This window comes from Lipophrys pholis (assembly GCF_963383615.2).
Source record: "Lipophrys pholis genome assembly, chromosome: 22".
Classification (NCBI taxonomy): Eukaryota; Metazoa; Chordata; class Actinopteri; order Blenniiformes; family Blenniidae; genus Lipophrys; species Lipophrys pholis.
In genome coordinates this window covers 13272030-13297638 of record NC_137644.1, presented here as the reverse complement: position 1 = coordinate 13297638, position 25609 = coordinate 13272030, and the positions used below count along the sequence as shown (strand labels likewise).

Sequence of the window (25609 nt, the reverse complement as noted above, 5' to 3'; positions counted from 1 at the left end):
GGGGGACGGGGACGCAGCGTACCATACGCCTGCATGCCCCTTCAGTGTCAGCTCCACTAAAGCTGCTCGGACACCGGCCCGGGGAGGCGTGTGTGACGCGAGCGTGCGACCGACGGTGTTTCAGGTTTGTGTGCGGCCCGGCAGCCGCCGCAAAAAACGGAAACGACAAACGATGACAAGTGTTCAACACTGTTTAATAAGCAACTCTGATATCATAGTTTCTCATTCTATTGTATAATGCCTGTAATGGATCTGCAATTGCACATACCCCTGAACAAATTCAGTATCTCGACTATACAGATATGGAAATGTGAGTAACAAAAAGCACATGTGAATATACTGGTGTAATACTCATACAATGCTAAACACCTCTGGTCAAATACAATTCCAGAAAACAAAAAAAAAAAAACATGCCATTTTCATTGATTGTACAGTTTTCAGGTAGAAAGTGACGCCTTTGTATTGCAAACCTTTAGTGGTAGTTTTAATGTGTTTATGGCAGCAATCAAAAAAAACAAAAAACAAAACAGAGATGGCACTCGAATTTGGCACAAGATACAAAAACAGACATTTGAACTTGACGACTTCAAACCCACAATCGGTTCTTTTGCTTCGGTCGAGGCAGGAAATGTTTGGTGCTGATGATAAATATGTACTCTTCGCCACAAGTCAGCTGGGAAGCTTTTCAAACTGTCGCAATATATTATCTCCATAAACCTGAGAATCTATAAAGTATACAATATTACTTCTTTTTAAAAGATCTGACTTTCCTGAAGAGAATGAAAATAAATAAAAAATAAACCTTTTGTGACGGCAGAGCACTGTGGCTTCACAAGAAAACATACAGTTCTTATTGTGCAGGGAACATTGTTAGACCGAAGAATTAGACGGTAACAAGCAAACACGGGTACAGAACAGAAACATGGTCATGCACAATTTATTTGTACAGAGGAGCGGAAAAAAAAAAAAAAAAACACCACCTAGGCCTCAAACGTGTTCATCTGTACAAAGATAATACACGACGTCTCCGGAGTTAATAACGATACAAAGAGACAAGGAAGTGCAGCAAAACGGGCTGCTTGTGTTCTCCGTCCTCTGTGCTTGCTCGTGTGCTTAAGTCACATTCCCAGGAAACTTGTTAGGTAGTCAAAAGTGGAGGAAGAAAGTCAGTCAATTTAAAATAGAAATAAACCAGCACCATTGGTTTTGTGTCAACTGGACCAGTCGTGTGCTCGGGGGAGCTGCGTTTGTGCCGTTGCGCAGATGAGAAGAGGGGAAAAAAATGACGTTGGGCTTTTTGTTGGCTCTCTTGGTGTTTGGCTCTCAAAATGGAAAAAAATTATTATAACAATCAAACAAAAATCTCACCTTAACATTAACTAAATATCAACCAAGAATAAGGTGGGACTCCTGCCTGAGCCGAAATGAATACGTCGCACTGCCACATTAAACAGCTCTGATTCTATTTGTTTACTTTTTATCGAGTAGGTGTGTGTGTGTGTGTGTGTGTGTGTGTGTGTGTGTGTGTGTGTGTGTGTGTGTGTGTGTGTGTGTGTGTGTGTGTGTGTGTGTGTGTGTGTGTGTGTGTGAAAACAAATGCCAGAGCCCCACCTACAAAGATATCTCTAGTAAACAAGTAAAATAAAATCTGCTATAGATTTGAGGGAGTGTGCCGATTTGTTGCAGGCAAAGCTTCAGGGTGACTCGGTGTCGAGAACCACAGTCAGAGAGGATCTTTTAGTTGAGTAAGGTTACCTTTAAAAGAAATAGATTTATTTTGTCTTATTGTTTTTCACTCGACAAACACTTTCTGTCCACATCCCACCATCTTTTTTTTTTTTTTTTTTAACTGTTTTCCCTACTATTAACAAAGACTCCTAACATTCACGAACAAACCCTCAAATATCTGGCTGGTGTATATATCTATTTTTTTTTTTTTTGGGTGCCATGAGAGCACATAACTCTCACATCCACGTTTGAACTACCATGACGTTGTGGCATAAGTTGTTCTTTTCTAGAAAAGACATAGTAAAACATTTTTGAATCTAGAATCCACAATTCCTACAGGCTTTGTGTTAAAATCATAATATAAAAAAAAAAAACAAAGCAACACAAAAATGATTAGAAATCATTTAAATTTACACCTTTTGAAAAAAAAAATCATTTATCATAAAATGTTTAACACACACATACAAAACAATCAGAAAACAGTCAGAAAAGCACCGACGTGTTAAAAAAGGGGGAGGGGGGGCATATAAACTGACGTTTCACTGTGTTAACATGAGGGGCAGTTAAACTGGGCGAAAGAGTCTCCTGCTACGTTTCCACGTCTTTCTGACGAAGTGCTACTTCTGGTTTATGCCTGTCGCGTGTTCACAGTAGTCGTAGGCACATGTGGCCGTCAAAGCCAAGCTCACAGTAAGCGCCTCAGCTCTCCGCCGTTATAACCGATTTTTTAACACCCCCCCCCCCCACCCCCCCTTTCCTCACTACACATTTCTAACCTCCTCTTCTACATCCAAACACACCTCTCCTCCGCGACCCCTCCCTCCGGCGGGTCACGGATCCTGCAGCAGCCCCTCCCACTGGATGGGCTGCGAGAAGACCTCCCTCTCCAGCCACATCTCGTAGCTGTAGTGGAAGTCCTCGGGCAGGTCCACCCGCTGGCCCAGAACGCTCTGCAGGCAGTTGTCCACCGGCGCAAAGTCGCCGTTCCTGTTCTTGTCGTAGCGGCGGCTGTTGAACTTCTCGATGCTCTCCCGCAGGGCGCACTCCTCCGCCTGGAAATCCCAGGGCCGCGCATCGATATCTGAGAAAAAAAAGTAAAAAAAAAAGAAGAAATAAAACAATCACTTTTTTTTGCCTCTCTCCCAAACACTAACGATGACAGAGCACTTGCTCTCCCGTGAGGGACGGTGACCCTGAAATCCCCCCCTCCCCCAAGCCCCTCCATCCATGTTGCTATGGCAACACAATCCAGAACCTTTCCCCGTGGCTGCAGGAGTATTGTATTTCACACACGCACATGAACCCACAGGATTTATACAATGAGAAAAGGCACACATGCACATTTGTAATCCTGAAGTGTCACATGCTCAGCGCCCGGGGGCGAACCTCGTCCTCATGAGTCTGCGTTGTGTTATTCAGCACTGCGTCAGCGCAAAGGAGGATGTTGGGGATAATGAGTGCTCATCCTGGTGCTGCAGATCGTTGCTAATTTCATCATTCTGCAACACTATTTTTTTTAGGTATAAAAACCCGACACTTGAATTACATGCACAACATGGTTGTTAATTGCTGCACTTATTTAGTATCTTAACCTCAAAAATATTTAAATGGTCCTGCGTGTTATTTCATTCATATGGAGCACATTCCCCTCTGGAGATTAATACAGTGATATAAAATATATTTCAAAAAAGAACAGTCTCAAGTTCATTTAAGCGTGGGAAACAAAGTTTTAAATCTAGTAAGGTCAACTCCAAATATAAAGTTCAAAGGTCTGGGTGATTGTTTTTTTCTAAGTTAGAGCATATTATTCAATTCAAATCCAGTTTTGGTGGAGTAAAAATTGTTAATTTCAACATTTACTCTGCACATTTATAAAATAAAGTCTAAAAATGAATACCTCCTGGTTTGGGCAAGATTAAAAGAGACGGAAAATTCTGACTGACGTACGGAAAACGCCTGTGGTTGTCTGCCAGGCAGAGGCATGACTTGCACTGGAGTGTTGCGTAATTAAGTTAGATGCATCATCTTGGAAGTGTCCAATCAGTTTTCTACCAAGTCAAAGTAAACAATCTAAATATAGTCAACAGATGCACCATGTGTCTTTAACACGCAAGCACAAAAATAGACATTTTCTCATACCAGCAGGATTGCTTGTTGAAGTTGGGGGGGAATAATTTGACAGCTTGTTAATCGTCTGATTTGAGACTTTAAAATAATTGTGTGACACCAAACCCTGAGAAATGTCGGATTCTCGTATAAAATGCTCCACTCTGATGAGAGAATTAGTGAAAGGAGGGGTTATTACTAAGTTAGTCTCCTGGTTTGGTTTCAAACTAAATCTCCCAGTGTATTTTGGATAATCTTGCATTAACTCTTTTCACTGGTACAAAATATTGTAATTTGACTTATAAACGGTTAATGAGAATCGATGCCGTCTCACTTTAAGAATGGGTGACAAAAGAAGAAGAGGCGCACGATTACATGCGATTGCTCTCGTGCGTTTACCGTTGCCGTAGGCCCAGTCGTCGTTGAGCCGGTGGCGCACTTTCTGGTAGATGGCCGACATGGTCTTCATGTTGCTCTTCCTCCACTGGCGGCCCAGGTACTTGGTCTGGATCTTCAGCAGCTTGAGAACGTAGAGCTGCATCATGGCCTGCTTCACCTTGAGCGCTCGCTTCAGGATGGGGGCGGACTTGAACACAACCAGCATCTGATGCAGGAACGGCAATCATAATTCAGGATGCGATGAAACAAAAAAACAACAACAAACAAAACAAACGTACGACGCACCATGGTCCTGGAGTGCTTCCACTTGGTCAGCTTGTTCAGGATCCTCAGCAGATTGATGCAAGAAAACAAGTTCCTCCAGCAGAATTGGTTGCTGTCTCCTGCTTCCTGAAGACACACACACACGTGTACACACACACACACACACATAAGTGCTGGATGCAGTCCCACTTCATCTTCATCCAGCCGGGATCAATCAGACGACATTAGTCTGATAGTGTTGTGACTCACCAGGCTTTCCGCTGTGAGCTCAGGCATCTCATGGACCACACAGTGGGGAAAGTCCAGCACACAAATACTACACACAAACACACAAGAAACAAAACAACTGATCAGACCACACGAATAACGCCAACCTCTGTACCCGACGTCTGCATTTTGTCCGACAGCAAAAAAAAAACCAAAGAGGTGCAGTGTAGGAGAGGACGCCTCTACCTGTTCTTGGCACTGATGTAGGACATGATGTTCTGGTTGAAGAACTTGAGGATGAGTGGGATACAGTTGGCGAACACCAGGTGCTGGGAGACGATCTCGAACTGCAGGGGAAGAAGGAGGAGGAGGAGGCGGAGAGGAGGAATTGTTAGAGATTTTGGCAGTCTGGGGAGACAAAAAAAATAAAATAAAAAGCAGCAACTATATAAATGTGACTGAACTGTCACACTTCTGTTTGGTTTTAATTGCAGCCAGTGGCAGGCATTCAGGCACAATCACAGACTGAATAGAGGAGAAAATAATAATCCTGTATCATTGATGAGTTTCCTGTGTGGGGAAACGATGAAGAGCCGGGGAAGCTAAATAGTATATTTAACCTTTCCTTCATTCAGGAAGCTTTTCATAGATTAAAATGGGGATTTTTGCAGCTGAATTTATATATAATCTCAACAGATCTGCATGTATTCAGTTTTGCTTTTGGAACTTCCAGATCCGACCGTGGAAAACTCGGTGCCGCCTTCCACACTGCAGCTTCTTCCTTCGGCCTGTAATCTCTTTCAGTTGCAGCAGAGGGCACCACCACTGTGATTCTGCAGAGCAGCCAATCCACCGTGTGAAGGAATCTCCTCTTCCTAGCAACAGCGAATATCTGCATCAGTGTCCCCATGACACCGAACCGCAGAACTCCAGATGGTGGAGTTGAACGCGCAGCGGTGGGGCTCCTAAATGTGAGCAGTGTGTTTAAAGGGAAGCCTTTCTTTTGTCTTGTTAAATCAGGCTTATTCAGAAGGTTTAAAGGTAGGCAGAGGTGGAGGGGGTCTATAGGTGGGATAATAAGATGAAGGATAGTGGAGGTAGTGCTGGGGGGAGGTGCTTGGATATTAGTGCGAGGAGTGCAAAACGTAAGGTGCCTGCAGGAGGACACAGAGTGTGTGTGTGTGTGTGTGTGTGTGTGTGTGTGTGTGTGTGTGTGTGTGTGTGTGTGTGTGTGTGTGTGTGTGTGTGTGTAACCTGATAGATATGGTTGAGCTTGAGGTGCTTGAGGAGCAGCAGCAGCAGAGCGGAGATGGCCTTGACGATGATTTCTTTGTGGCGGTTCACGTCGATCCCCAGCTTCATGCTCTGAAGGACGGTGATACTGAAGGCACGCAAACACAAGCCCACAGTAAATCCTTCAAGTTCCGCAGTGATGATGGGAAAAACATTTTCAACAAAGCTTTGACTCAAAACCCACGCGGAGACAGACTGTGCTGAATAAAACATGTCAGCCGTGTCTGAAAGCATTTTTATTTATTTTTTTAATACATGTTTCGTTTCCGTGTTTAAAAAGGAATAAAACACACAAACAGTCTCTCCTGACATCTGCAGCCAAAACAGAGCCGCCCTCAGAGAATTTCACATTCATCACTCCTGTTCTAAAGCAAAGAAGCGGCACCACGGAACAAAAAAAAAACCCCATCTGAGGACTGCCGTCGTCTTTCCGCAGTACTTACGGCATCTCCTCGGGCAAGACATCAGCCAGGATGTTGATGGAGTCTGTTTTGGCTTTGGAAGTCGGCGCTGCAGCCAGCAGCAGCTTCAGGAGGGCGATCTGACCGGGAAATACAACCAAACACGACAACAAACCGATATTGTTGAGACCGTCACATAACCGACTGAATCACAAACCGGGTCAAGGTCTCCGAGTGTTTTTCTCACACGATTCAGATCCAGATCTAAGCCACATACAGTATCTTGCATAGTAGGATGTCATTCATTCATGTTGATATTAAGACTGGGTAGTCAGATATCTAAGAGGATGAAGAGTTAAAGATTTACAGGTTAACCATGAATGGAACCAAATATATTCCCTTCGCATTTATTTTGTGAATAAAAACACACATTTGGAAGATATCATGGTTGTAAACCGTGAGACTTTATGGAAATCCTACATCTGCTCATCAGCTGGTATTAAACCTATGAGAAATGTTATATTGTCCAATAAAAATAACAGCGACACACCCAGTAAAAGCTGTAACTTTGCATGTAAGCGCAGGGAAAAACATTGCAGTGTGAAAATAACAGAAAACAGAAAAGGGAAAATATACTACATTAAGTTGTTATGATTTACACATATAGAAATACAACATATTACAACTTAAGTTTTGGCTGCAAAATCAAATGTGTTTTGTTTTTTTAACATAATCAATACAAAAGTCATTGTCGCTGTAGGGAATTTCATCTTGGGCTCCAAGAATCTAAAATACTGCATTTTGCAACAAAACTACAAATAAAGTGTGTTGTATTGCTTTGTGTTCGTCAAACTGCAGTAATGTCAGCGAAAAGTCAATCTTAAACTCCTCACCACATACTGCGACAGGTTGGGAAGCATTCCCAGGTAGAGCATCTCGGCTGGCGTCTCCTCCACGTCCTCCTCCCCCTTTTAACACCAGACACAGACACACAGCGGGAAGAAAGACTATCCTTTAATATAATAATAAATGGGTTTGTTAATGTTTGGAAAAGCATTTAGTTCTTAATGGCAACGATGTGATTCAGTGTATGTTTGGTTTGCTGACCAGCGTCAGTGGACACTGCTGCAGCTCGTCCTCCTTCTTGATCTGGACTTCAGCGATGGACACATATTTGTGCTGGAACAAAGAGAAAGGAGAAAGTTAAACATGGCATGGATTTCAAAATAAGAGTCACACCAAGAGAGGTATTCATGGGTTTAATTACACTTCTCAGTGTGTCGAAACAGTGTGTATGGATTGGTAAGTGTCCGGGGGAATCAACAGAGAGAGAGAGTATTGATTAGAAGGACTTGTATATTATGAGTCAAAACACGCGATAAGATGCAACCGAGTGATTAATTTCCCCACACACCTGTTTGAGAGTCTTCACGCTCTCATGAATGGGCCTGGGTAAGCCCACCAGGGTCTCGGTGTCGCTAGAAAACGGCACATTCAAAGTCAAATCAGGCTGAAAGGTGAGACCGATCGAAAGAGAAATGGAGGCTGTTTCACGGCCTACCTTCCCAAAGTGAAACCGATGAACTTGTTCCTGCTGGTCTCCAGGAAGTGCTCGATGTCTTTCTCCCTGCGGGACGCACAAGACGAGAGTTCAATCGGGATTCGGATTAATTTCAGGAACACCTGCAGCCACACACACACCCACGTTAAACGCATGAGCAGCAGCTTTACTGCATTAGCCTCCTCCAATCTCATCAGTCGCGCCGCTGCTCCGGGCGAGAAGGGTTAAAAAAAAATACAAAATAAAAAAAAACTCCCACCAATCTGCATTTAATCAGCCATGTGCGACGCAGAACCCTGATCCAAGGACAGAGAAGTAGCTGCACCCCGTGAAGGATAGACAAAGTGTAGGTTTACTGATCATGAATGCGTGATAGACGCAGCGTCATTAAGTGTTTGTGTCTCCACTCAGATGCACTAGTCATGCCTGCAAACCAGCAAAGCAACACCCCGGAGAGACACCCGGGCGACTTGTCTGGAACACACAGATGGAGAACATATTGCTCGGTTCGAGCAAGGAGAAGAAAAAAAAAACAAAAAAAAAACAAACTGCAAGAGATTTCTTTTCAAATCTAGTTTTAATGTCTCACATGGTGCCACAGACACGAGGGTGGGAAAGTGACAGCAGCTGCTGAGCCAAGTGGTGTTACGTCTTGGCTGCAGTATTCTCCACTCTCGTGGTCGGGATGGCAGGAAGCCAACAAACAATTCGGTTTTACTATGCAGAATGAAAATAAGTGTCCATACATGAATAAATAATCTCACAGGGACATTTTATGCTGTTTTGTTTATTAAAAAAGTGTCTATGTGAAGTTTTTATAAGTATGTTATGTGCAAGATCTGTGTTACAGGTCAGATCTAATAGGGGGCAAAAGAACTCTTATTTATTTTATTAGGACACAAATGGAATAAATAAATAAATAAATCTAAAAGCTGCAGTGGCTAAAAGCAGCTTCAAAGCCTAAAACCAGGACAAAATGTGAAAAGGTAAAGTGTCCAAGATGTCTCGAAGTGTCAAAATTGCATCCCTGAATTTCCTCAAAACTGCGAAAAGAGCGTAAATGAAGAAGCTTAAAAAGCAAAGCTCAAAGAACAAAACAAATAAATGGCAAACACACGTAAGACGGCTAATATAGCTACAAGATAAAATAAGTAGAGTAAAAAAGGTTCAAAACTGCTTAATAAATAAATAAATAAATAAAGTGTGTTTCATGTTGCAGTTATAAAAAAAAATTATCTACAACTTTATGAGTTGTGTTGCCTCATTTTAAAATTTCAACAGAGACGGAGCTGATCACCTGACTTTGGGCGCCCAGGGAAGGCCTTTCGGGAAGTTGACCCTCTCCGTCGGGGGTCTCAGCGGAGGCGGTGGCGGCGGCGGCTGGATGATGACGTCCCGGTCCAGCGGGTCCACCTCGCCTTCGATACCGCTGTCCGTGTCCTCGGGGTCCTCCTCCTCGTCCCGGGCATCGTCGTTCTTGAAGGGATCCCGCTCGTTGTACGTGTCCAGGCTGTCCTGCTTGACCAGAGGCTGAGAGAGAAGAGAGGAGGACGTATAGTGTCCATGATGAACCGACCAACAATGAAATCTCCGTCTGAACCACGCTTGAGGTGAGTTTATAGCCGACGCAGCATTATGGAAACCTGCTGGCAGAGTTATTCCTGACATTCCACATACTGGCCACGCTGAACTTTGAAAAAAGTGACGAAAGCAGAAAAGTTATATAACGCATACACTTATGTATGCGTTTGTCATGTCAATAATGCAGCTTTATTTTTATTTTCAAGTTACACTTTCTAAAGCCCTCAAAAGTCCTTTAGTTTACTAAAATAAAAGGCTCAGAGCCAGAGTTTATGTTCACCAAAGGTAAATGGATCTCACTATTAATTCACTTTAAGGATCAGAAGCCTCCTCCTTGGTTGAAAGACTTTCCTGAACTTTGAGAAAATCAAGTAGAATATCCGAGACTAAAATATTCCAACAAAATGCTGTCCGATGTCAAACTTTTATTTTGTAAAATAACTAAATATATCTCTTTAAAATGGATGGCATGCTATTCTGTGGATATGCTGGATGTTATTTATGAAGATACATGTAAGAAATATATATATACATATATTTTCAACAGATTTTCTTCAAGGATCATTCATGAGGAAATCAATCCGGCCCTCTTGCAGTCACAGCGGCTGATGATCAGACCGACACTTAAGTGGAAGCGATGGTGGAAATGCCACCAAGCCTCACGTGCAATCGGAGGATTATAGATGAGTCGACTGTCGGCTTCCTAACAGGTGAGGCCAAACAAACAGGAGGACGAGCGACGGATACGTCAGTCAAGAGTACAGTTTGTTTACACCCAACGCCCACCTGAGGGGAGGCCTAATTACACCGCAACACAAACACCTCAGTGGGTGGACTGAGTGGATGCTTTAATATGAAGCAGCAGGCACAATCTCCGCTCAGCTTTTAGCGGGAAAGCATCAATAAGCAGGTCAGCATCTCCTGACCTGCACAACCTGTACGCTACAAAGGGCAAAACGTTCTACTTTTCAATGCAGGTGGTTAATAAAGAGTGAGCTAACCACCGATCATTATTCTTTTAAGTGTTTTCCTGTTTGGGGTTACGAGTCCTGCATCTATGAATCTCTCTGGCCTTCCTCTAAGCGACTAATAAATCTGAAAATAAAAAATATTATTGGAGGAAAAGAGAGATTAATTCAGCGTGGCCAGACTTTGCTATAATTGCCAATGGAGTTTGTTTACTTTTATGTTTTGATATGTATGAAAATGTGAGCAAACAATGAAGATAAGTCATGTTGAAAGACCTAAAAAGTAATAAAGTGAATATAAAGTGATCTATTAACATGTTGAATTTGAAATAATTTCCTCCAGACAAACTGCAAAGAAAGCAGGTCAGATCAATCTGACATTTTCCCCAGTCTGAAAGGTAAAAGTCAGCATTCGCCGCATTCACAAGCCGTGACTTACCACACGTCGGCACTTCAGAAGGAACAGGCAAAGAATGCAAGCAAAAGTCTAAAGACAAAGTGTTTGTCTCGATCTCTTAATCTGCAAACGATCCCATTTCATCTCAAGTGTAAAAACACATACATACACACACACACAAACACGCCATCTTTGATCAAACAGATTTTCCGATGAATGACTGTGGTAATAGTGCAAGCATCAGGCATGAGTCAGCGATCTGGGCATTAGTTGAGCTGCTGCAATCGATGTATGGTGCACCGGTGGTAGTCCTACAGCCGGACTTGACGGTGAGTATAGTGAGTGTATGGTGGGAGGGAGGGAGTGAGAGGAAAGAAGGGGGGGGGAGGGGGGAGTGAAACTGTGCTGTGAGCCATTCTCTATGGAAAAGCCATTCTCTGCTCGGGTGGGAGGTAAAAGTTAGTGTTTATCTGTCGGGGTTAGGGGGCAACTGCTTTCAATGGCATCCACTTAGAGAGAGAGGTCAAATGAAACCCAAACGCCACACCTGCAGAGGTCAAACTATGGTAACGGTGAGCTCAGGCCACCTCCTCAGAAGGAATGCATTTTAAAGACATTGGCCCCTAGTCCAGAGTCGACGGGTGCGAGGTGATTTTGGAGGCCAAACTCGGCAGCGATGTGATGAAAACTAATCGGGGAGATGCTCCTACTGCGGATGTCTGAAGTCTATGGGACGTGGACGGCGACCGCTCCAGTGCCAATGATAACAGCCAGCAAGTCAGCCCTGTCCCTCAAACCCCACCGCCCCCGACTGAGCAGGCCACAGAAGAGGAGGAGGAGGAGCAGAGAAAAGGAAGAAGAATGAAGAAGGACGTGAAAATGGAAGGAGCGGGAAGAGAAAGGAGAGAGAATAATGAGAGGGGAGAGGACATGGTGGAATGGTGGGGAAATGGAGGAAACACACGCAGAATCATTTAAAAGTTAGGAGTGAAAGGAAGTCAATATTAGGAGAGACTGAAGACATGCATGGTAGAGGAGGAGGAGGAGGAGGAGGAGGAGGAAGAGTGAAGTCAACAAAATGCTGAATTTGAAGTGAAATGTAAGGCTGCACCAAAGGAAGTCAGATTAAACTGTACGTTTCTGATCTATTGCACTTAGAATCGCTCGAATGAAGAGAGTCTAGACAACTTTGGTTGAACATCCGAAGTGTTAAATAAATGTGGTGCATCCCGGCAGGACCAGGAGAGGTTAAATGGAAGGGATATGAGGGCACGGAGAGGTAGAAAGCAAAAGATACAGAAAGAGGAGAGAGCGAGAGAGACTGTAGGCGGTACGGGGATGTGGGAGAGGAGTGCAAAAACGTCCAGCTCAGTGCAGAGAGAAAATGCAGGAGGAAAAACAGGGAAATTGTGGGTAAAGACCTGCTTCTTGGGAAAGGGACTGTCTCCTTCCAAGCTATCAACAAAGGCACTCTGTGGGGACACAAGGAAGACGGGCAATGAGAAACCAGAGTCTGTCCTGTTAAAGCTCTAAGACAAAAAAAAAAAGAAATAAGGCTGGGATTCCCAAAACTGTCCGAGCGCCAAGATCATCTGCGGTCTCTGACTCACAACAGGGAACCGATGATGTTGGCCGACCCGGCACAGAGTTACAGCAGGGCCACTTTGCTTACTTTAACAACTCAAACTACTAGTTTAGGATGGATTACGTCCCGTTAGCAGTTTAGCGGAGGCATTAAAATGTGTGTTAGAATAACGTGCATGCTGGGCGGAGGCGAGCGCGGCGGAGCCTTGTACCCTGCGACTGCGGCGGCCTCGCTTCTGCTGCTGCTGCTGCTCGATGAGCTCCATGGCGGAGGCCGGCGGCGAGGCGGCCCTCATGGCCCTCACCACCTTGATGCTGTCCTCCGGCAGCGGCGGCAGATGGAGGCGCTCTCGGCCTCGCACTTTCATCTCCTGGAGCTCCTCGAAACCTCCCAGGGTGAACTGAGGGAAAAGAAAGACGAAAAAAACTTTGAAATTCGGCTACCAAAGTCTAAATATTGTCAAATGTCTGTTAGAAAAACATGTGGAGTAAGCACCTTAAAATAAATATAATAATAAATGTTTGTTTCTATCGTTTCTTTTGTGTACATGCTTGTAAATAGATAAATATAGTGTTGTAATGCCACTACTTCAGGCTTGTAACAGCCAATAATGTGATAATTCTTTGTAATTTTCCAAGTAATAAAGCCAACAATATCATAACTTGCCAATGATGTAATAAAAAAGTTTAGATTATTGGCAAAACGTCACTTCAATAGTGAAATCAAATATTAATAGCAAGTTATTACTTTACGGGCTTTATTACAAACGCACCATAAAGCCTGTCTGATCGTTATTCCGAGTCACTTTTCATTTGCAGTGGCTGGCGATCCCTAACTTTCAGCGACTCTGTATTGGCACTGACCAGGACGGTTTTCCAGAGCAGCAGCAGCACTTTCTTCATGGGGAAGTGTGGCGCGTTCATGCTGCAGAACTTGGTCACCATGGTGAAGAGGAGCAGGGCGAAGGGCTCGCCGTTGTACATGGGCGAACCTGAGGGGAACCACCGACAATGCTTAAAATGTAAAACCCGCTAAAAAAAAAAAAAAAAAAAAAAAAAACGCACAGCAGTACACCTGTCCTGCACATACCCAACTCATTCTTAAATGTCTCCCTGGCTGCGGTCCACTCGGGTCGGTCGTCTTCCGTTTGAACTCTAACGGTCTCCACCATCAGGTACATGATGCTCAGTAACACTCTGCAAGAAATAGTAACGTAGAGAGACACAATTTGACATTTTCAATGCATTTAAACGCACTTCTAAAGTGGTATAATGTCCACAAGGATCCACAAATATGAAACCATGAGGTAAAAAAATAAATAAATAAAAAAAGGAATAATAAGTGGAAGCTGAGCTTTGTTTTGCAGCTTGCATTGAAGGGGCAACAATATCTAGGCTCTTGCAAAATAATGCTCCATTCATCCCCAATTATCTGTTGTACGTCAGGTGGTGTTTTGCGCATTAACCTCTTTGTTCGCCCTACAAAGCGTCTGGCTCTGTTCTAAATAACTATAATGGCCTTCGGTTCTGTTCGAGCAATTAGGTGCAAATCCACTCCTCTCCAGCATGTAATTATTAGTAAGTGTTCATGTGGGAAAACGGAACAGACTCGGCTCTGTGTCACCGTGTGTGTGTGTGTGTGTGTGTGTGTGTGTGTGTGTGTGTGTGTGTGTGTGTGTGTGTGTGTGTGTGTGTGTGTGTGTGTGTGTATAGGAGCATCCATTCCATTTTGTAAAAAAAAATAAAAAATCAATCCTATTAAGCTGAAGCAGAGAGTAAATGAATGTGAGGAGGAGGGACACATAGTTTAATTACATTCCAGACACTAAAAAAGGGTAAGAAGCCGTTTTGATTTATTCTTTTAAAAGGTTTTTTTTTTCTAAACTGGCATCTGCATTTCAGTGTCATTTGCTGGGGGGGGTGGAAGGGTGGAGGGGGCTCTACACTCCCTTCAGGCAACACATTTGATCCTCTGCTGAAGTATTATTATCACAGGGAGGGATAACATCCATCCACCTCTCATAGTGAGCGACTTCACCAGCAGACTGAATAAAACACATCAAATGCTGTTATTTTTGTAGTTGTTTACAAGAGCTTTTTATTATTATTAGAATGTTCATTCATTACATTAACAGTACATCCAACTCTAATCATCATTCATTAAAGTAAATCTTATAGTCAAACTACATATTTTTCATCCTGGTTTCAAACAACCCTGACAGGGAATATAAGGTATATTTGCAAAAGAAACACCCCGTCTAGTTTGGTTTTTTAACCACAGATTGCAGCCTGATATTATATTTTAGAACTTACCTGAGCTCTGTGCTGTCTGCCAGAGAGATGGCGGGCTTCCTCACGGCGCTGCTGCACGCCTGGTTGTTACTGCAGAAGCAATACGCATGTTACGTTAGTCGCGTATCTGAGAAAAGCCACCATCAAATACAACCCGGGTGTATTAATAATACTAAAGACAATTGATCTGAAGTTCTCAGCCTCGTGACCGAGCAGCATCCCCGAGCAGAAGCGTCTGTGCAGCTACCATCCGAGTTATCAGAGCCTCTCTTTACCACCGCGTGTCTCCCTCGTCCACGTCAAGCTGAAGCGGCTATCCGGCCTGACAAGACGCATGCACCCGGCGCGTCCCACTCACTCGATCTCCATGCTGAGCAGCTCCAGCAGCGCGGTGAAGATGCCCATGTCGTAGAGCAGAAAGACGTTGTGCCTGGACCAGTGGAGCACATCAACCTCGGTATCGCACTCGTCAAACACTCCTGAGGAGAGCACGCAGAGGGCAGAAGGGGAGGGCGGAGAGCTTCAGCAGATTTTATGTGCAAAGACTTATTCAGAGAAAAGTCCAGTTATTTATATTTTATAAAGGAAAATGGTATTTTCAGGGGTGAACTTTGAGAAATGTTTGATATAATTGAACAAGTAAATTTCATTTATTTCTGCTATTGAACAAGCTGGCAGCACTGCCACACTGTCATGACCCGCTGTGGAAGCTTGAAAGCAACATATTCCTTCTTTCGCCGTAGTGGCTGATCCAAACCAAAAAAAATAGAAGGATCCTTTTGCGCCCACTCACCCTGAGCAAGGTAGAGGATGGCTCTGGCCACCTTCAGCCTCTTGTCCCGGTCGGTGACCTCCAGCGCGTCCAGCAGCCTCATCACATACGCCCTCTGCTCCTCCACCGTCAGCTCGATCCACCTTCTGCCTTTGGCTGCAGGACGAACACAAACACACTGAACTCAAGGTTACTTTCAGAATCGAGCATAATAACCGCCTTCGTTTTCTGCTGTGCCTTCGAAACCACAGTTTGGATGGAGCGTACAGCCATGTGGACCTTTTATTTTAACTTGTTAGAAAGAATACAAGTCTGTCTCCTATCACATTCCCTCTAACAGGATTAGTTATTTCATTAAAGTCTTGCTTGAATAACTCTGGTTGTCTGGATATGCTCCCTTCTTACTCACGTTCAAGAACCTCCCCATCTCTAGTGGGGAGGGTCCTCTGTCGCTGCGATGCCGACACGCTTGGCTCAAGCCAAACAAAATGATATAGGAGCTCCCGACAAGGTCACGCCGAAGGTTTTCACTGACAGACACAAAATCAATGCTTAAAAGAAGAGGGCATAAGTGGATTCATTGGAAGTCCAATGGAGACAAATCAACAAGGGGTTTTTCACACTTTTCTCTCTCTTCCACATGACCTCTTTGCAATTTGTTTGTTACTTTGGCTGTTTAGAGTGAGTGTAGGTGTGTAAATATGCAGACTAAATGTTGCTTCAATCCACGTGGTCGGCTTTAAAAACCGCCGAGAACGATTGGAGCACACGAATGTACAGTATCATTAATGGACACAAAATAAGGGAAAGTTGACGTATTGCATATAAAGAAAATCAAAAGACGAATGCTCTTCACACAAATGAAGTACGACACAGCCCAGATGACAAACGGCTACAAGAACTACAGCATGCCGTCCCCGGCAAAGATTACTTCCTGTCATCTATTCTTAGGGTCGTCATTTGATTAAACAGACAGTAATAGGCATTAGGCGGCAGCACATCATCTTCATCATCATCATCAGTGAAGCACTGATCTTCTTCTACTTAAGCAGACGGCACAAGTCAGAATATCTCATGTCCGCCCAACAGAAACGCTCTCTGATTTAAGCAGCGTCTTCAGAAAAAACTGCAGAGGAGCTTAAATTAGACGTCGGGATAATGACTGTAATTTACATACGTGACATTGCGGCGTTTGTGGGCCGAGGCGTCACGCTTTGATAAGGATGCCGGTGGCGGCGGCGGCGGCCCCGCCCCACTGTATAAATACTTGAGTGAGTCAAACAGGAAAACCACCTTCTGTAAACTACAGCGCGCTGAACAGGCCGGATACACCCGCAATTATGAAAAGACAGTGAAGTTAATAATAATAAAAAAAAAAAAAAAAGCCTGGTGCTTCGTCTCCGTAAAACAGTTCGTCTTCACTCAGCGTGAAAGGAAGGCGACACAGAAAAGAAAAGGTTTATTTTGTCCTTGCAAAACCAAAAATATTACTCTTTTATCTGCGATTATGACTTCACGTCTTTATCCTCCATTATTGTGATTCTCTAAATTACCGCTCCAACGAGATGCATCAAATGTCCACCGATACGTCCCCGATCGCTTGTCATGCAGACAATAAAGCCAAGGTTTACGCTGGAAAAGCCGCTTTTATCCCGAGTAACCCAAACAGTAATCACACGGTTTAGGATGGCCCGCCCGTCTGTATCAGTCGGGACATTCATTCTTTGAAGAGCTTAAAAGAGCAGAGCTTTGATGTGCCTGTTCACCACCGCATCACGATGATCAGCTTAAAAATTAATATAAACAAAATATAATAATTTTTTAAATGGAGCTCCTCATCGTAGAGTCATTCAGACTGTATCTAATGCTTTTCGTCAGGCTCGGAAAACTCTTTTGACATTTGTGACTGCGGTGAACTGGAGTCGTCTTTTAATCTCTTCAGCGAGCAACATGCGATCGCTCACTTTATTCAACCTTCAACGTTTCAGTAAAGGACACTTGTCAAGCGCTCGCCTCCGTCCTCTCAGAGCTCACAGAGATAAACAGAAGCAACATGGAGAGATGGAGAGAGCGAGAGAGAGAAAGAGAGAGAGAGAGAGAGAGAGAGAGAGAGCATCCGCAGCCCCATTTCATCCATCAAACACACAGCGTGCGGCTCCGGTTTGCTCTCCCCAGGAGGCAAAACCTTATAGGAAACCTGAACATGGCGAGCAAAGCTTGAGGATTCACACGGACACGGTACCATGGCTCCTGAAGTCCTCTTCAAAGTAGTCTCTGTTGAGGGCGAACTCCGGCTCCTCCGTGTAGCTGTAGAGCTCTGAGGAGAGGAGGGAGGAGGCTCAGATGGGGAAAACACAAAACTTGATTTCAAGAGAATTCTGGGGTCGTTTATCAGTCAGAGGGTCATTCGTTTTTTTTTGTTTTTTTCAGGGTACAACTTTGAGTTTAGATAGAGAAAACTAGAAAAGGGAATGGAAAAGAGAGAATATCTAGAAGGGGCAAGAAAAGAGTAAAAAGAAAAGACAAGTATTAAATGAATGGAACAAAAAAAAAAAGCAGAGACAAGAGATGTACGACGTGGAAAAGGAAAATATCCAGCAGTAAAATGCTGACAGGGCAGATTTACATGAGAAGGGAACAGGAGACCAGATCTTTAAAGAAAAGATGGAGGAAGGAAAGGCTCTAGAAAAGAGGAGAAGAAAGAAAAGATTTGTTTTAGAAGAGAAGATCTTGAAGGGACGTTATGACCTAAAACAAACAGCAGCGACGGTTGAGATCAGCAGACGAAGAAAAATCGAAGATTTAGAGGCACTGAAAAGACAAAATCTTAAAAACATGTGCAGGAAAGAAAGCCTCGAGAAAAAAAAGGAGCACGAAAACAATCAGGATAGAAGAGAAGATTTTGAAAAGAACTTGTGATCGAGAAGAAGTGATGATCTAAAAAAGAAGCTTGCGAGCCAGACAGAGGAGACAGCGCAGGAAGAACTGAATAAAGGACAGAGAAGAATAAACGTTGAACAGAGGGAGGGAAGAATATCAAAATGTAATGAATCCACAAAGACATGATAAAAATAACCAGAAAGACGATCACGCCGACACGAGATTGTTCTAAATTTTCCATCCACGCGTCGGCTGGAACCGAGAAAATAAGAGGCGAGGAATGTAAACGACGCACGGGAAAAGTAAATATTGTGCCGCGCGTCCGTCGGCTTTCCTGAAGTTCTGTTTACTTTCATTTCACGTTACGTCTCCGTCTATTTATTAACCAAGTCACACAGAATGTGAGGACCACTTAAGAATTTATGATTTGGCATTAGTGTCAGAACAGTCAGCATTTATCACAGGGTCACACATTGGTGTGGAGAACAAGTTCACAAACAGCAAGTTCACCAAAGTTTCTCCTGGTGAAACGTGACGCATCGCAACCAGTCATAATGTTGAAATCTTTAGAGCCAAAAGGCAATAATAAATAAATAAATAAAGATGTGTTGGTTCTCGCAGGTGGAGTAAGCGCTTCGCGTTACCTGAAAGCTCAGCCGTGAGCGTGTCCGTGTCTCCGTACTCGAACTCCAGGTTCGGAGACTCCATGGAGCTCTGAGGGTTCGGAAAACAAAAAAACAAAAACAGTCACAGTCACGATAGTGTGACCCTGAGCGCCGCAGTGTCACAGATGTCCCAACACCCACGTCCACACAAACAAACCGCAGGCCACTCGCATATTTTACACCTACCTCTACTCTGCACTCCATTTTCTCACACACACACACACACACACACACACACACACACACACACACACACACACACACACACACACACACACACACACACACACACACACACACACACACACACACACACACACACACACACACACACACACACACACACACACACACACACACGATTGGTCATTTACATTTTCTTCTTCTGTTGTACAGAGCTACTTGCGACTCATTGAGTGAGTAACAGGAGGCTCTCCCCAGCAATCCAGAGGACTCCCCCCCCCCCACCCCACAACTCAGAGCAGATTAGCTGCTGTATCCGGGCAAGGGTCTCTCCCGGCTCTGACTTTAGCCTCACCCTGTGATTAGCACATGCCCACGAGACACACCGCTCAACACACAGAGTCTCTTTAGGGCGCATTTAATTCTCCCCAACTTTGTCTGCAACCGATAAAAAAAAAAAATCCCCCCCCCCCACGGCTTGATCTCAAAGTCAACGTCTCTGAATGATTTTGAGTAGGCTTTGGAGAGAATCTGATTTGTGGAGACACACACACACACATATTAAAAGCATGACCTTAATGCCAGACTAGCCGACTCGCTCAGGGAAAAGAAACGAGAGAGTCCACAGTACATGGGGATCACTGAAAGTGATACTGCTGAAGCGGCTGCAGAGCAGCAGAAAATGACTCAAGACTTGACCTTGAAGATTCTTGAGTTTCTGTGAAGGACATTTTTCTCTAACTAGTTATGTATTAAAGAAAAGAAAAAGGGGTTTCCAGCTTTCTCTGTGAAGTTTTTCTTCCACCCCCCCCCCCCACATCCAAAGACATGCATGTTGAAGTATTTGATCACCAAATTGCCCGTTGATGAGATCATTCCGCTACGTTCACCTCATTTCATTCCTATTAATCTGAACCACACACACACACACATGGCAGTTTAGAGCTCGAGCTGGACTTTCCCCCCCCAGCTTCAAAAACCGTTCTCAAACAAGTGATTCAGACTGAAAAGCAAAAAAAACGGGCCTTTCCTGACACAAGTAAGACGAGCAAGTTCACATCGAGGATCACTGTGAAAACAATTCCTCTTCCACGTGCAGGAAAAGGGTGTACAGTACAAACAAAGACGTCGCCGTATGAAAACGCCGCCTGTGCAGAATAACTTCCGCCTGGTACGTACAGCATATAGAGTGCATGAGGACGGTGACACGCGGTGTCACAACAAACAGGCTGGAGAGCCATGGTTTGTCTAGCTCCTGGGTTTGGTTTGCAAACTGAAATGTCCCTTCAGACGATATTAAATATGCATTCTCAATGCAAATGGGAATTAAGAAACACTGCAGGCAGAGCTGGACGGGCGCGAGCCGCCGTTTAACCCTGTGACAACCTGCCCGAGGGGCCGGCCGGGGTCTGTAAATAAGGATGAGCACTCCGAGTCAGCTCCACCCCGGGTAAACAACTGTGCAGCGCGACGTAACCGTCTCCTATAAATACTTGCTGCGTCCGACTGTAATACGCAGGTCGTCAGCCGGCGGCGTTTTTTTGTTTATGACACCGGGGCCAAAGTAAAGCGATTCATGTCATTACCGGACTTGTACACCAGGAAACAAGACCCACTTGGAAGCGGAGACGGCAACATGCTGGTGTTACTCAGGGTGCGAATGAGGAAGGCCTGCGGGTCCGTGATGGAGGTTCGTTGAGGCTGCGTAAGATTCTACCGTCAACTACATCCTGGCTTCTGACAGCTGCACATGATCAGTCAGATATGCGGATACCGTGAGTTTTTTTTTTTATTGGAGATTTCTGATGCGACAAGCTGCTCATTGTACGATTAATTAGCCATAAATATAGATTACATTATCGTTTGTTTTTTTGGAGTCGACTCTGGGCGGAGGCAGGGTACCTCCCGGACATCACAGGGAGACAGATAATCACACTTACAAGCAATGTGGAGCCACCAATAGAACTATGAACTCAAAATGTGTTTTTTTTATTTGTTTACTGTTGCAGGGAAATCACAGCACCCAAATAAAAACACATTCACTATGTGGCCACAGTAAAATAGAGAAAAGTTTGTCTCATCCCACTGTAAGGAGGCCCAAAACTAACATCTCTGCTCAAATGACAGAGCAATTAAAAGTACCTTTATGAGTCTCAATGCTGAATAGAAGAGGTTGAAATCGGTCATGAGAACCTCTTGTGAAGCGTTTAGATCAGACATATTCTTTAAAGCTTTAAAAGATATGTGGGTATAGGTACAGGAGAGGACACTATCAATGGTTTTGGAAGAGCTTGAAGGAGACATGACAGTAAGAGGAGAAGCTCGTCCTCGTTTCTTTAAGCCGAGACCAGAAACATGTTTGGTGTTATTATTCTCTATAAGAAACAAACCTAAAACAACGGAATAGATATCGGAAAAGTCTTCTGTTCCCAAACTGAGACCCTTCATTTGGTTCCTCTTTAATTTCTTGGGGTGGCCCATCCTCTCCTCCCTCTTTCTACTCATCCGCTCTCTCATCCCCCTCTCCAGCCTTCTGCCGCCAGCTGATAACGGTCCCAGCTCCAAACTGGCACGGCGTCCTCGTCCCTACACTCTTGTGTGCAAACACCGGGCACAGTGTCAAGGCAGCCCCCCCCACACACACACTCCAACCAACATATGCTGAATGGACAACAGGCGACCGCTCCGGCCAGCCCCGGCGACGAGCATCAGCTCACACACACACACACGAGTGAATCAGGTCTGAGGCCGACGGCGCCCAGCAGACAGACGAGGCCTGAAAGCCGCGGAGGTCAGGGAGCATCAGCGCACGTTGACGTTAAACACTTTCAACGTCCGTGTCATTCAGCCACCAACCCCCTCCGTCCCAGAATCCATCGGCCGTGAGATGAATATGCTCCAATTCCCCCAAAAACCATTCAGCCCCCCCCCGTGCTTCGGAAGCTGAATGGTTTTGGCCCTGGATGACAAGCTCCGACTGACTCACTGGCATCTCTCATGAGCCGCAACCCCAACGACTCAACCGGCGTCGTCTTGTAATTTTTTCATGAGGAAGAATGAGTTAAGAGCTGCACGGCAGAAAAATAGTGTTTTTTTTTCCAAAAGAAAGAGCCCGTTATGGGATTTCACATGAGCTGTGCTGGTTTCTGCTGAGAAAGAAAAAAAAAAAAGAAAAAAAAAAGCAGAGGCGACCAGAGAGAAGGTGAATCCAAACACTGGTAAACATCACAAGAAACACTGACTTTGAATCATAGTGTGGAATAGCTGCAACTTGCTTTAAATCCATAAAAGGAGACCAGGTTATGCTGCAACTACACTTATTGGATTCATTTATGAAAGACGGTTAAAATAAATAAAGAATCTGAATAATCATACATTTTCATCCGTAGATTGTTTGTTCTTCCCGATCAGGAGCTCAAAACAATCAAGACCTTCTGGAAAACATCTTGAAACATGACAAAAGCAACTGTAATGTATGCACACTTCATGGTATGTGGAAGGGGCCCTATGATAACTTCCCTACAGGAACTGAGATATCACTGAACCTTGAATAATGGTTGAAACTTGATCCCACAAAAATGATTATTTGCATCAAACTGGTCCAGATCTGAAAGTGAAGCATTAAAAACCCAAAGCAATCCACTCACGGGAGCTTTAGGAGGTTGACAGAGCTGCAGCTGAGTGGATTGTACTCGAAATGACTGTACGAAGGGCATAAGGAGGATATACTGTACGGACTGCATGAGAGAAATGGAGAATGAATAAATGAAAACAAGCAACTCCTGTCCGGGGATCAGTGTTTGGTGGTTCGGTCGGTGGTTCGGTCCTGACAGCAGCAGTCACATTTCACCACCTGCATTCTCCACTGGAGGATTACTGCTGGGTTATTTATAGGAGCCGGTGGCCAAAATAACACCTCGCTGTCTGCCTGCATGCACGTTCCAGAGCCGAGACTCGTGGAGGAGAAGGAATAAAGACATTCAGAAGATCTGGACGCTCCAAACACACACATGCACACAAACACACACACACTCACTCACACACACTCACACTCACACTCACACACACTCCACCGGATTTACCTCCGACTCCTTCTGCTGATCCTTGAACACATCTTTCCCTTTCGGCCTCTGTCTGTCGCCGTTATCGTTAAGGTTATTAATGATAGGTACCTCCATGTCCTCCGCCTGCATGCTGCACGGTGGCTGCGGATCACTCCCCCCTCCGCGGGTGGAGCATACCGGACCGGCGCGAGGGCTTGAGACTGCACCGCGCGTGGAGGTGCACCGACTCCGGAGAGTCAAGTTGAGGATCTTCTCCTCCTCCTCCTCCTCTTCTCTTCCTCCTCCTCCTCCTCCTCTTCTCTTCCTCCTCCTCCTGCTCGTTCCTTCCCCCGATCTGTTTGATTCGCTGTCCCCGCGCGCCCCGGGAGGGCGGGGTTAGTGGCAGAGACGCGCATCAGCTGATCGCGTGAAACTGAAACCGGCGGATTCTAATGTGGACGAAAACATCTGAAATTTAAATAACCACTGATTCGATGAAGATACGTTTAAAAAAAACAATTTTATTCATGAACAATATGTATTGTTTTTTCATTAACATTCACACATAAACAAATTAACTCACCCCAAAGCCAGAGGAATAAAAAAAAAATAAAATGAAGTTAAATTAAAGATTTAAAAGTGGCATATGCATGTACATTCAACTCAAATTTGTACATCTGCATGTTCAAGGTTACATTAAAAAGCTCTTTAACTGTTTATTTCCTTATATATTTTTTGGTATATTGTATTGTTTTCTCACATGTCCTTGTTAGATGTTGCTTGATGTCCATGCAATTGTTTGCACCTTGCATAATAAAAACATGATATTAAAAGAATTATACACTTCATATCAAATTTACCCTCAAAACAGTGTCACCTACCTTTCCCCAAAATTAAAAAAAACTCCCTTCAAAGACATACAGGCCAAATGTTCATGGTTATTCCCCACAAAAAATACACTTTTCAGACTTTCTGTTCTTGTATTGTCTCAGTATAATATCACATCAATTTAACTTGTTGTTTGGTACAGCAAAAATGTACTTGTTTAAAAGGTCACAAAAGAATCCAGATTAATTTGAACAAGTCTGGGTTCATGTGCAACTCAAATAGTCTGGGACTTTTAGAGACATTGGGTCTGGTTTAAAGAGTCAAAATATCAGAGGTGGTTACACAGCAGTCCCTAGTCTCCTTTTAAGAGACTGGGGCCAAAAGAATCTGTGTTTACTTTTCATTTGACTAAATTCTGTTTTAAGGTTTATCTGAAAGAGGGAACCGTGTAGTGGCCTCACTCTTCAATCATTACTTATAAGAGATCATTCTGGACCTGGAGGTCCAGCTCTACCAATCCATGTCGTCGATAGAGGGCCTTTAAAAAGAGAGAGCCAGAGAGTTTTTCTTCCGAGAGTTGGATATTTTATTGTAATGATGATAACAAGAACTTTACCTGCATTTAATTTTACTTTTAACTTTCTAAAATGACGATAAAGACATCACAGTTTAGTAGTTTTGTCAAACAAAAACATCACTTTACAATGAAATTGAACATATGGGTGTACTCAGCAGTTACTTAACATTTTAAACATGGAGTACAACAAAAATTGAAAAAAAGATTGCATGGTGTCAATTTACTTGAGTAAAGTAGCATTTTTAATAGGAAAACAGATAAAAGTACAGAAACCCACAAGTACATATTTCCCTCCTGTGTGTCGTAAACACACAAGAGTCAGATCTAGTGGTTGCGGCACTTTAAATAAAGTAAATTATTTCCACCTTAATGTCACACAAAACATAAAACTTGTGAATATTACAAGTCAACGAGTTCAGTGGTGAATTCTAAGTTCAGTAATACCTCTACTCAATATAATCTAAAAAGCGGTTTCTAATATTGAGCCCCTCACAAGTGAGGCAGAAAACTCCAAACTGCTGCTGCTGTTGATGGTAAAATACAAGCCACCATTAATTCCCCAGTGGATGGTGCTTCCAACCGGCTGCATCCAACCCGAATCAACACGGAATGAGACGTTGTCTCCTCCCGTGATTAAATGTCCAACACAATCTGCTGCCAGGGGTCTGGATGGATCCGTGTGTCTGCATCTTGATGAGTCTGCCTCCATTTTAAACGTTGAACAGGCGCAGAGGTGGAGGTGGAGGCTTCCTGGGGCCCCGTCACCTCCTGTCACCCCGCTGAGCCAGTGAATTATTGATGTGTGGAGGGCGGGAGGTGCCGTGCACTCTCACCCCCATCAAAACACAAACCTCCGACTGTTTAAGTCCACTGACATGAT

At 44.1% G+C, this 25609-nt stretch overlaps 1 protein-coding gene across 4 annotated transcripts; it reads right to left on the bottom strand.

Moving 5' to 3' along the window:
• Positions 1-1847: 1847 nt before the first annotated feature.
• strip2 (striatin interacting protein 2) lies at positions 1848-23691 on the bottom strand. 4 transcript variants are annotated; one of them, XM_080491607.1, is made up of 22 exons: positions 23454-23689; positions 19078-19147; positions 17796-17870; positions 15575-15709; positions 15140-15260; positions 14803-14871; positions 13580-13686; positions 13354-13481; positions 12702-12890; positions 12327-12377; positions 9257-9489; positions 7960-8025; positions 7813-7876; positions 7506-7577; positions 7292-7366; positions 6441-6538; positions 5959-6085; positions 4951-5051; positions 4747-4813; positions 4519-4623; positions 4234-4438; positions 1848-2809 (listed from the first exon to the last, which is right to left on the bottom strand). In XM_080491607.1, exons 1-22 carry the CDS (start codon positions 23472-23474, stop codon positions 2559-2561), a joined length of 2430 nt encoding a protein of 809 aa, XP_080347733.1. In that variant the 5' UTR covers positions 23475-23689; the 3' UTR covers positions 1848-2558. The 4 variants fall into 4 exon arrangements, with proteins under 4 accessions (XP_080347733.1, XP_080347731.1, XP_080347734.1 ...); XM_080491605.1 differs by having other exon boundaries at positions 23364-23679; XM_080491608.1 differs by lacking the exon at positions 12327-12377 and having other exon boundaries at positions 23454-23691.
• Between the last annotated feature and the right edge of the window lie 1918 nt (positions 23692-25609).